Source organism: Mchenga conophoros, linkage group LG12 (genome assembly GCF_057382185.1).
Source record: "Mchenga conophoros isolate Kocher_MC1m ecotype Shallow Benthic linkage group LG12, M_conophoros_male_GT1.1, whole genome shotgun sequence".
In the NCBI taxonomy this organism is placed as follows: Eukaryota; Metazoa; Chordata; class Actinopteri; order Cichliformes; family Cichlidae; genus Mchenga; species Mchenga conophoros.
Genome location: NC_140537.1, coordinates 28,370,030 through 28,382,684, shown reverse-complemented (window position 1 = coordinate 28,382,684; position 12,655 = coordinate 28,370,030). Strand labels below are relative to the sequence as shown.

The 12,655-nt window shown below is 38.5% G+C and overlaps 2 protein-coding genes across 3 annotated transcripts; both read left to right on the top strand.

Annotated features, from left to right (window-relative positions):
* The first annotated feature begins 214 nt into the window (after window positions 1-214).
* Window positions 215-2,720, top strand: LOC146562829 (transcription factor BTF3-like). The gene is made up of 6 exons (XM_085295036.1): window positions 215-281; window positions 1,154-1,222; window positions 1,305-1,418; window positions 1,768-1,969; window positions 2,072-2,125; window positions 2,358-2,720. Exons 2-6 carry the CDS (start codon window positions 1,154-1,156, stop codon window positions 2,402-2,404), a joined length of 486 nt encoding a protein of 161 aa, XP_085151162.1. The 5' UTR covers window positions 215-281; the 3' UTR covers window positions 2,405-2,720.
* A 2,748-nt stretch (window positions 2,721-5,468) lies between these two features.
* Window positions 5,469-12,057, top strand: il12b2 (interleukin 12B 2). Of its 2 annotated transcripts, XM_085293161.1 has the most exons (7): window positions 5,469-5,607; window positions 5,724-5,966; window positions 6,278-6,380; window positions 6,529-6,719; window positions 7,001-7,149; window positions 7,246-7,356; window positions 10,509-12,057. In XM_085293161.1, the coding sequence occupies exons 1-7, from the start codon at window positions 5,469-5,471 to the stop codon at window positions 10,659-10,661; spliced, it is 1,089 nt and encodes a 362-aa protein (XP_085149287.1). In that variant the 3' UTR covers window positions 10,662-12,057. The 2 variants fall into 2 exon arrangements, with proteins under 2 accessions (XP_085149287.1, XP_085149288.1); XM_085293162.1 differs by lacking the exon at window positions 10,509-12,057 and having other exon boundaries at window positions 5,505-5,607; window positions 7,246-7,568.
* The last annotated feature ends 598 nt before the right edge of the window (window positions 12,058-12,655 follow it).

The window sequence follows — 12,655 nt, the reverse complement described above, 5'->3', positions numbered from 1 at the left end:
ACGATAATATTTGGATATTAAGTAAATATATGTATTTTTCTGCTAATGAAATCTGATCATCGTCAGTAGTATCCCATATTTTTAACTACATTAAAAGTAGCTGTTTTCTAAGTTTTTAACTATTTTTTATTCGATAACACTGGGATTAACGCTGTTTTTAAATCACTGGACATATTTGTAAGCTTTTTTGCCATCCGGCATCTAAAGGCGTCACTTCCGGATTTCGCTCCTTTTTCCTGTCCCTTATCAACGGTGTGACCCGCGTGTTTACACACTCTCAGGTTAGTTCACTACCGTCTACTCCTTTTAGATGTCTTAGACTCATAAAGTTTGACTCCTGACGTTTGAACATCCCCTCCACAGTTGTATTACGGGTTTTAACGCAATGAAGGCATCAGCTGTACCTGAATGCTAACATCAGTTTAAGAGGCCTGGGCTAGTTGTTTAGCTCGAATTGCTAACTAGCCGGTAGCTCCTTTGACATAATTTGTGAATATTGTTAGACTAAATAAGTGTCATGCCGTCAGAGTTTGATCAAAAAGCAGAAGTTTGCATCGTAAGAACATATTGGGAAAGCGGGTTTATGACGTTTCAGGGCACTGACTTCAGCTGACCACCTCTGATTCATGAAGGGCTTCAGCCGAGACTTGCGGTGTGCAGCTATTTTTGGCCGGGACAGTTGTGCATTCTCGTTAATTTCTTGAGACAACATAGCTCAGGTCGGGAGTTGGGGAAGTTTGAAGTTGGCACTTCGTTATTACCGTTTTCATGTTTTATGTCATCGATTGATGGCGTATAGTTTTAGAAATTGCTTCTGTGTTAGTCATAAGGGTATCCAGAGAGATCCTTCATACAAACTTGCATGTTTTATATTTTCGCGAGTCCCACATCTTGCTCAGCCTCTAAATGAAAAATGAGTAGTTAACCAAATTTAGTTCTGAGTAATTGTGTCAAGGGAGATTTTTCTTTTCTTTTCCCCCAAATGACTGACATTCGTGAGTAAGGCACTTGGCACTGAATCCCAGGTGGCTTTCCTTGGCAACTTTTCTAAGATACAAAGATTCTACAGTAATTTCTGGAAACACTAAAAAGAACTGTTTACAGCCAGACTAACCTACCTTTTATTATATATATCTGTTGTGTCTAACACTAGATGAAGGAGTCGATAATGAACCAGGAAAAGCTTGCCAAACTGCAGGCTCAGGTCCGCATAGGCGGCAAGGTGAGTCGGTTTCATATGCTAGAGACTGGGTGTAATCTTTGAGTCGTGAGTTAAAATCGACTCTAACGTTTCTGCTCTTTAGGGGTCAGCTCGCAGAAAGAAGAAGGTGGTGCACAGAACGGCTACAGCAGATGATAAGAAGCTGCAGTTTTCCTTGAAGAAACTGGGAGTCAACAATATCTCTGGCATTGAAGAGGTACAGCAGGTTCTTTCTGTAATGTACAGCACAGCATAGGCAGTCATTCACATTTAATGGATTTATAGTGCTGAAATTTATTAATAAGCAATGTTAAGATACTGAAGTACTTTTTAAATGTTAAACTTCATTGGTTCTGAGGAACAAAACAACATTTTAGATAAGCTTTTTTTTTTAAGGAAATAAAAGAGAATCTGTGGTGTAAGCCATCTGAGTGGAAACCAGTTGTTGTCAGCTGATGAGGACCCGAGAGATGGTTGGAAAAGGGTGTTTGGACTGTGCATTGTCTTCTTTTACACTTACCTTAAACTGTTTTCTTCCCCCACTCCCCACCCCACCACCACTTCAGGTGAATATGTTCACAAACCACGGGACAGTGATCCACTTTAATAACCCAAAGGTTCAGGCCTCCTTGGCTGCCAACACTTTTACAATCACAGGACACGCTGAGAACAAACAGATCACAGAGATGCTCCCGGGAATCCTAAACCAGCTGGGAGCTGACAGTCTCACCAGCCTCCGGAGATTAGCAGAGAATCTGCCTAAACCAGGTGCCCACACTGCTCTTTTCTTGACCTGTTTGTTTGCAGTAGATTTGAATTCTTTCTCTCAACATCTTTGTCTTCCTCCTTCCCCGCATTCTTAAACACCAGGAGACAACAAAGCTCCCATGGTTGCTGCTGAAGAGGAAGATGATGAAGTTCCAGGTAAGAAAATATAACCATCACATTCAAGTCTGTCTATCCTGGACTTGATCACATGGGATATATGTCCCCTTATTTGGTTTAAAATGTTTAGTAACATATGTGGATATGAGTGTAAGGCAGGCTTCTGCCACCAATTCTAAGTCTAAGGGCTTATTCTTACTTGGGCAACGGTTTTGTTTTTTTGTCTTGATCTGCTATACACCCCTCTCTATTCTCCCTTTTCCATTTTCAGATCTCGTTGAAAACTTTGATGAGGCTTCAAAGGATGAAGCAAACTAACAACCACCAGCAAACATTTTGGAAAACCTTCTGGCTCGCCGTGCTTTGGCACAGAAGGTTCATCAGCTTTGTTCATCTGTTTTTGCTTTGTGTTCACAAAGTGTTACAGTTGGTATAAAACAAGTCAAATCAGCTTTTTATGGAAGCTTTTACGAAGCCCTTCGTGTCACTTGTTCTGCAGTACGAGTGAAATTATTTAAGTGGAATGTGCAAACCTTTTTATTTCTCACGCTGCCTCTTCTGCATTGTGATGTCCACACGTGGAAAAATGTTATGGTGGAATGAATCATGTAATAAAAATTACTTTTCTCATTTATCATATGCTTTGGCTGTTCTTTTTCAAATTTCAAAAGAAAAGTATTTTGCTATCCCCACAGTACATTTGAAATGCTTGCGGCCAAACACAAAGTCTAATGTTAAGTGTGTAACCTATTAGGAGGCATGTGTAGGCAGAAATGATATTTACCTCTTTCTAGTTGTTTGATAATCCTAAAGGTTAAAAACAAACACATTCAGGGTAGAAAAATACCTGTATATGCTTCTATAAACAGGCAGTGTTGTTCCTCTTAATATGGAAAGTACCACATTAAGCCCCTCTTCTGGATTCCCCAGTGTGTTTAAGTGTTTTTTTGTTTTTTTCTATTCAGAATAAAAGGCATCCATCACTAATGTAAATAGAACATGTGGTCTATAAAGTTAGAGAATTCCACTCATTTACAGCAAAAAAACATCTCTTTCCTCTTCAGTGTTGTGTACTTCTGTTCTTTAATTTTTTTTAATCACTATTAATATGTTGACAAAACACTTGACATAGTGTTTTTTTTTCTGTTTGTCAGAATCTTATCTGGACTGACGTGATCTCAGAGCTTGGCACAGTTTTGAATGTGGAGTGGATACAAATGTTTTCAGTTTTGGGGTTCATGCGGAAGTAACACTGAATTAACTGGGACTTTAAAACTTTACCTTATTTTATGAGCTTTGATTGACCTTTAAAGTCCAATTACTAGTAAGTAAACATTTTAGTTGTAAATTTCTTAAGCTGAAGTTGAAATGTAATATATACACATTAAATGAATAACTGATCAAAATAAGCTTTAAGTTCAGTCGTAGAAACTAGGTTCAAGTATTGTATGATAAACTGTAAAAACACAAAGTATGAAATAATTTGAGCAACTGTGACTATGCAGCTCTTTGAAGTCATGCATGAAAGATGATTAATGAATAATACGGCTTTTTAGGTTTTTGAGGAACTGAAACCTGAAACGATTTCTTTTCAAAGTGCCTAACAATTTTCTCTGAATTTATTGGACATAGGTTCTGTTAACCTTAACCAGCATGTAGAAAGGCAGAAAAGATTTTTGAGACCCAATAATAATACAGCCCTCTACAGTTTTGTGGAAGTACCTTTCACATAGTTAAAGATATGACGGGAGCATTTGATGTGTGCATAGTATGTGCGAGAATAAAAAACATGACCAAAGTGTTAGTTAAAGGTCTAGTTAGGTCATAGCTGACATTTGGTCTACATGACTAATGAGAGGGAAAGTCCTGTTTTGTGTCCGTCTTTCCTTTCCGGTGTAATGTGTGTGCATGTTTTTGAGGTTTTGGGAGCATGACAATGATAATATCATGGGGGGAAACCTCTTAAAGAACAGTTTTGGTCTGTCTTGCTTATCTGATCAAAGAAATGTTAGATCATTTTTTTGGTATTTCAGTCTGGAATTACAATAAAGACAGCTAATAAAAAGAAATGTTCCACTTATGTTTTGCAATTTTGTTGGATTAATCTCACAATATGTTTTGCAATGAGCTGAGCAATCATTCTGACTGCAAAGAGCGAGGAAATAGTGGAAATAGCTTGTTCTCGTAACCTCTCTGTAACATTTTTTAGCGGCTTGTTTTGTGAGAAACACTATAAAAACAGGCATTTACTGTGGATCATGGATTTCTTAACATCAGTAGCAAAGTCAGCATGTGATTCAGAGCAATACAGAAAAAATGCACCCTTTAGCCCAGGTTTGTCTGATCGGATAAGGGTGGTTACTAGTCATAAATGTCACATTTATTCTGCTTTATTTTTTTTTAATCATAAGTGACTGATATATTTTTTGCTACCAGCTGTATTTATTAATGTCAATAGGGTTGAGCCTGTTCTCAAAAGACTTTGAATTAAAAAAAATGTTGTTTATGTTATAGTATTACATTAGCTTTTGATGACTGAAAGATCAGTGCTTCTTTGTTCTATTCACAGGTTGCATAGACTGATACCAAGGAGTGCTATTGCCCCACATTTACAGCCCTGGTTATATTAAAAAACCAACATAAAAACTGAAAGTTGAGAAGCAGGAACCAGTGTGTCTGTGTGCGTGTTAGCACATAAAGAGCCAACCAAGAAAATGTTTGGTCGCATTAATATTGAACATAAAATGTGTTGTGTGTCCTGTTTTTGTGATTGCAATAGTTTTTTAAAAATAATTTTTTAAATCCATTCTCAGATAAGCACTTATCAAACATTGTATTATACTGTTGTATTTCACCTTAAAGGCTAAGGGCAACCCCCCACCCTACTGAACACCCACATTTCTTATCTTTTAGTCCCCTGTACGAAAGTCACAGCTTCACTGTGTAAAAAAATTTGACATGCAAAGCAGTATAGAGGAAATGTGCATACTCTTATCACTTACTAGATCGGTCAGTTTCTCTCTCCCAAAGTGTCACATTGGAGGTGGAGGTGTCGATGATGTGTATCATGCATCGCAATATAAAGTTGTTGCTCTGTGGGCAGTTAGACCATACAATCATCAAGATCGCGGTGACAGAACGTCTGCACTTTTGCTTTTGACATCACTTCAGGGTGAGTTCTTTTCCAGATATAAATCTATCTATCTATACATATATATAAATTAAATTCTAGTTAGTTTAATTTCATATCTATATTACAGAATAAGAAGCAAATTACCTATTTTCAATGCATTTTCTCAACTAAATTAACTTTGAGCCAATTGAATGTTCCATGAGTCACTTTACATATTGTTTCACTAAAAATCACACGATACTTATTTTAATGCAAGTGATGAATTGTTTTTCAATAAATGCTTTTTGCTGTCACACAATTCCTCAGATGACCTTTCCACTGTGGACATTTGGGCTTCTAATGATCAGCCTCACGGGAGCTCACGAACTCAACCACTTTCCAGAAAACTGTATGTCTTTTTTTATGATCCAAACATTTTCCTAATATTAATTTGTGGTTTAAAATGTTCACCTACTAACTTCTTCTCTGTCTATCTATCTGTCTATCTTCTCTATCTTTGTGTAGTTGCGGTGGCAAACAGGAATGAAAATTACACACTGACCTGCAATTCAAAACCTGACGACATCGTCACATGGAAGTTGAATGGCGATCCACTGGAAGATGAAGAAAATGTAGAGCTAAATGGTCAGAACCTGACCGTGTCAGATATAGGTACACCAAATTTGGGTGACTACAGTTGCTGGAGAGGTGAAGAGATGCTATCCTCAACCTATCTGCTGCTGAAGGCTGATGAAGAAGACACAATTGGTGAGTTTCTCTTTCATTTTTCATTCATCCTACCATTCACATGCTCTAAATGATGGGACTTTTTCAACTAGGGGAACCTATATTGCTAATACACAGTCAACATATAGCACTAATAAAGACACTTTTATACTGCCTGACAGTTTGGGTAAAACACTCTCTCTCTCTCTCTCTCTCTCTAGTAGGTGAGATTAGGGCTTTAAGTTAACCATTCTGTGAAGTATCATTTTACAAAATGTAGTGATGTTTGCTGTCATTTTTCACCCAAACATTTAAATTACTTTAGAATTTAAAGATATTGTTTATCATTACAGATTCTCCCATTAACTGTCGGGCAAAGTCTTATGACTGTAACTTCAACTGCACTTGGACAGGCAAAGGATACACAGCAGTGCGTCTTGGACTGGGTCATAACTGGTAAATTTTAAAACTTAAAAAGAAATAATAACCTAGACAAATTACAGTTAAGATGCCCAAACTAGACGAATCACCTGAGATGTGTGTATTTTTGATTTTTTTGTTATATTTTGTTTTCTGTTTTTTTTTTTACTGCTTGTTTTATTAGCAGTAAAAGTTCAGAGTCCTGCCAGTGGATTAGTATCAGTCGGCGGCTCGCAGAGGGGGAACTGCAGTTTGAGATGTCTCACGACCTCTCACCCTACGCAGAGGAAAGCACCATGCTTGAACTCACTGCTGAGGCTATACGTGAGCTGTCCGTTTTCAGGACATCGAAGAGATTTTATCTCAGAGACATTGGTAAGCTGAGTAAAACTGAGCTACATCAATGGCATTCAGTAGAAGACTATCAACTACAAAGCACCTTTTCCCTTTTGAAAACATTTTCTGATGAAAAAGAAAGTCTATGTATGCAGTCCATGCATGATAAAGTTTTAAGTGAAACAGTAATGTTAATGCATTAACTGAATCTAAAGGCAAATGGATTCATGTTAAATATATATACACATATGTTTGTGTTTAAATTATTGTTTTATATACACACATGGACGATATTATTTACTGTTTCTTCTTCTTCTTAGTTAAACCTGACAGTCCCCAGATTGTCAAGTGTGAGTTAGTGAACGAGGACGTGAATGTGACCATTGCTCCACCATCCACCTGGTCAGCACCTTACAGCTTCTTCAGTCTGGAGCACCAAATTGAATATGTGCTTAGAGATGATGGCCAAGTATGCACAATCTTACACTAAAACAAAATCTTATGAGATCTAAATGTCTGTCATTATAGCCACTGCATTTTGATCTCTTATCTCGTCTGATTTTAGACCGGACATTCATCATCTACTCTGATACCAAAGAAAATCAGCAAGCTCAGGGTTCGCTCCAGAGACTCACTGGTGCTCTCCAACTGGAGTCAGTGGACTCCCTGGAAAAATGTAACCTACTGATATTATCTGAGTCCACCACTGTCAGCTTTTGCTCGTTATCTCTTCTTACAAGTCTGCAATGTCCTCTCATGTCCCTGTGGTTTTTTGCCATGTGTTCCTCCTGTTTCTACTTGGTTTTGTTTTGTCTTTACTTCAAAGGATCTGTCCAACACACTTGTTATAATGATTTTATTTATTAAGACACAAACTTTTATTTATTTAAATGCTTATTTATACTTATTTATTTGAAATTACATATATAGTAAGTAAAGTAAACACCATTATAGACCAAAAATGCACTATTATTCCCCAAATAGGTGGCTAGTAAGACCAAATTTTTGTGGGAAAGTCAATGGAAACCTAAATATGTACGTAGACACTAAATATATTTAAACCTACTGTTAGCCTTCCAGCCCCAACTTAAAACACAGACGGGTGTGTGATTCACTGTGAAATTATATTTAGCAGTCAGCTGAGGTTTCAAGGGTTTCTATAGTTTTGCTCATTTAAGGACATCAAGGTTAAGGAAAATCTGCGTAGCACACAATCTCAAACATGAATCAGAAGTTTGAACGAGCCATTGAATAGGCTGAACTTTGAGCAATGGTCACACATTTTTCTTTATGTTCTTGTTACTTCTGTGCAAGTGAGTTGGCGTTTCTGTGTATTTGGTGGTTTGCCACAGTGCAAATCAGCATGCTATTAAAAGAGCTTTGAGCTTCCTTCCTTTTATACGTTCCTACTTCATTTATGTGTTGCTCATGTCATGCGTGCAGTGACTGACCAAAACAGAAAAGAAACTCTAGAATTCCTCTGTAACGCAATGGTACTTAAACCTACACTTATGTGTTTTGTCATGAAACTTTAGTTACTAGAAGCATGTAGGTCTACTGAGTTTTCCTTTCATAGTTAACTGCATCACATTTCAATTTGGTGACCCCCAAAGGGAGCAGCTGAAAGAAGAGGAATATACATGCATATAAAAATATAGTTTATATACATGTCTGAACTATAGCCTATTTATAAGTACATGCCTTATGTTGTATTGATAAGTTACATGCACTGTTAAGTTCTTAGGATTGATACTGAGAAACAAATGTAAATGCTTTAAAGTTTTTTTAAATTTAGAATATTATTTAGAAAATATTAATATTTTCATTTAAACACATCATTCCCAGAGATAAGCTTGTGTGAATGTAGACCTTATGGTAGTACAGATTTTTTTTTAGCTTTTTTTCAGCCAGGAATATTTAACAGTAAAATCCAAGAAAGGTTATCAAAGCTTTACCAGAGCATACTGATTTTCACATAGTAGTTAGCATACTGAAAACTCCATCCATCCATCCATCCATCCATCCATCTTCTTCCTCTTATTTGAGGCCAGGTCCCTCTCCCATGCTACCTCCTCCAGCTTGTCTGGGGGAACACCAAGGCATTCCCAGGCCAGCCAAGAGATATAATTTCTTCAGCGTGGCCAGCCACCCTTCAGAGGAAGCCCATTTCTGCCAGTTGTATCCGTGATCTCTGTCTTTTGGTCACTACCCTCAACTCGTGACCACAGGTGAGGGTAGGGAGGTAGATCGACCGGTAAATTGAAAGCTTCGCTTTTACACTCAGCTCTCTCTTCACCACAACAGACTGGTACAGCGCCTGCATCACGGCAGCCGCAGCACCAATCCGTCTCCTGATCTCCCGCTCCCTTCTCCCATCACTCGTGAACAAGACCCCGAGATACTTAAACTCTTCCACTTGGGGAAAGAACTCATCCCTGACCCATAGTGCACACTCCACCCTTTTCTGGCTAAGGACCATGGCCTCAGATTTGGAGGTGCTGATTCTCATTCCCACCGCTTCACACTTGGCTGCGAACCGTTCCAAAGCGAGCTTGAGGCCATCACCCGGTCCCCTTTCTTAAAGATGGGAACCACCAACCCGGTCTGCCAATCCAGGTGTACTGCCCCTGATCTCCACGCAACATTGTAGAGGGTAACCAAGCTCAATAGGACTCCTTCTTCAGCTTGGTGGCTCCCCTCACCTCTGGTGTCCACCATTTGGTTCAGGAGTTACCACCACGAAAGGCACCAAGCAACTTGCAGCAGCATGCTCAGTGCAGTGGCTTTGGCAATAGAGATGCTGAACATGGTCCATTCAGACTCAATGTCCCCAGTCTCCCTTTGAATGCTGTTGAAGCTCTGCCAGAAGTGTGCGTTGAAGATCTCACAGACTGGGGCCTCTGCTAGGTGTTCCCAGCACACCCTCACTATATGTTTAGGTGCACCAGGTCTGTCCAGTGTCCTCACACGCCACCACATCCGACTCACCACCAGGTGGTGATCAGTTGACAGCTCAGCCCCTCTCTTTACCCAAGTGTCTAGAACATATGGCCTTAGGTCTGATGATACGATTTCAAAATTGATCATTGACCTGCGGCCTTGAGTGTCCTAGTGCCACGTGCACTTATGGACACTCTTATGTTCGAACATGGTGTTCGTTATGGCCAAACTGTGGTTTGCACAGAAGTCCAATAACAGGCCGTTTCTCCCAGTCACGCCCATCCAGGTCGATGCACCTGACACCTACGGTGCCTCCTGCAGGTGGTGGGCCTGCAGGAAGATGGGCCTATGCCCCCTTTTACGGGCTGTGGCCAGCCGGGCCCCATGGACTAAGTCCCGGCCAACAGACGCTCACCCTTGGGCACCCTCCCCGGGCCTGGCTCCAGGGCGGGGCCCCGGTAACCCTGTTCCCTTGATGGTCTTCTCATAGGGGTCTTCTGAATCGCTCTTTGTGTGGTCCCTCACCCAGGACCAATTTGCCATGGGAGACCCTACCAGGGGGCAAAAAGCCCCCGACAACATAGCCGTGGGATCCCTGGGACACACAAACCCCTCAAAATATAGCACAAAAATATTGTGCTATAGTGTGAATGCAGTATTACTTTTGTATTGTCTATATTGCCTAATTTGGTACCTAAAATTCTGTTTATTTTGACGTTTGTGTACAGCGCTTTGTGACTGCTTGTCTACGAAAAGCGCTTAATAAATAAACTTTACTTACTTACTACTTGAATAGGTGTGACTGCTAATATTTGTAAACGAAGCATTGCATTTGAAATGTTCACATTATCATTTCAGACATAATAATACGTCATTGATTCATTGCAGGTGAAAACTGGAAAACATCGACTATGCCGATGCAAAAAAACTGAAAAATATTGTTGCCCAGAGTTGTCGCCTGAGGTTTTCAATGACTGCAAGGAAGAGAAGAGAAAAAGGAAGAAGCACGCTAACTCAAGTTGGAAATATTATCCACAATAAAACATGGACAGTGATTGATAGTGGTCTAGTGTATACATTTGGTGAGAGTAGATTTATATATGAAATGTAATTATTAAACTATATTGATTTTGAGTCGAGATTCAATACTGTGGATGGTAAGGATTTTATACTTGATTTTTTAAATGTATAAATTACATGACATCATCAATTAATTCCCTTACAAACCATATATCCTTCATTTACCAGTTATGGAGATATTAAACCCTTAAAGATTTGCTAACACTTTAAAAAAAAACAACTTTTCTGTATTTAAGTTTATTCTTATTGTTATTTTATATAATTATAATTATAAATGTCCAGCTTTGAAATGATTTTTTCATCATAATAGTACATATGTGATATTATAACATTTATAAATAATGGCAAACTTTATAAATAACAAAATTTGCAAATGTTTATGTGATATTTTTGGTTGATTGTGAATTGGTAGATAAATGAAAAATGCAGGAATTTTATTCCCACTAAAGTTTGTAATAAGAAGAAATTTCAAAGCAGACTTTACTGAATACACGATTTGGGACATATAAGTTCTTATGACTGATCTGATTTTAGCTTTTTTCTATTGTCTGTTTATGATTTTTGTATGTCTTCAGTTGAAATCATTTATAAATACTAATGTGCTTGTTTTGTCAAATAAAATTTAGAATACTTTGGTTAAAAGATTTTATAAATGCATTTGGAAATGGGCTTTAAAGAGACACTGACAAACTTTACATCTTTGTCAGATGAATTCAGCATGATAGAAAGGTTTTAGTTGGTTTTTTATTTTATTTTATTTTTTTTACGTTATGTAAATAACTTTACTTTAATGAGGTATTTGACTTGTCTGTTATAGATATAAATGTTTGTGTTTTGCCATGCAGGCTTGTGGATAGTTCACATGTAAATGAGCTTTATTAACCTTTATTAGGGCATTACATTTTTTTGTTTTTTCATTTAACTGGGATTTGATTTCTGTCATTTTGGCAAATAGTTTAAATCAATACAGTAAAATGGGACAACCTGCTACTTTCCAGTGCCTCTAAGTTTGTATTTATAGTTCTTGATTTCTGTTCATATCTGTCCTAGTCTCATATCCGTGTTTTGTCATTCCTTCAGTCTCTCCAGTCATGTACCCGTGTCTGTCTGTTCTGTGTTTTGCTCCTTTGTCTCTCCAATCTGTCACGTTTCCATGTCTGTTTATCCCCAGTCCCAGTTTCAAGCCCATGTGTCTTAGTCTGAGTCTCATTGTGTGTTACTTCCTCTTCCATTTTGATAGTCTCGTGTGTATTATGTTTAGTTTTTCTTCCCCTGTCTCATCAGTCTGACTTTGGTTCAGCTGTGTTCCCCAGGTGTGCTCTGTCTGCCCGCTTCTCCTCCTGTGTATCTCCCTCTGTTGTGCTGTCCCCTCAAGCTGTGTGGTTCTATATTTTTCCCTTGTCTTTCCCCCTAGATTTAAAGGTACTTATTTTCTAGTTTAACACTCTACCTGATTTTTTTTCTGGTATTGAATTTCTTACAGCAATTAAGTTGTCAGGAAGGACACGAGAGTTTTTTGGGTCAGGAAGTTATAAAGAGAGAAAAAACACCTGCTTTATTAGGTGCACTTGCATAATTGCTTGTTAATGCAAATATTAAAACACTTGGTCACATGACAGCAAGTCAGTGCATTTATGCATGCAGACATAATAATGGATTGGATTTATATAGCGCTTTTCAAGGCACCCAAAGCGCTTTACAATACCACTATTCATTCACTCTCACATTCACACACTGGTGGAGGCAAGCTACAGTTGTGGCCACAGCTGCCCTGGGGCAGACTGACAGAAGCGAGGCTGCCATATCGTGCCATAAGTTCAAAATGAACCTAAATCTCTGAGGATGAAGAATGAAGGGAGTTTTTAAAGTAAAAGGTGACAGTACAAGCAAAGTGCACCTAACAAAGTCTCTGATGATTGTACACGATAGGGAGATCAACTAATGACTTTTAGGTC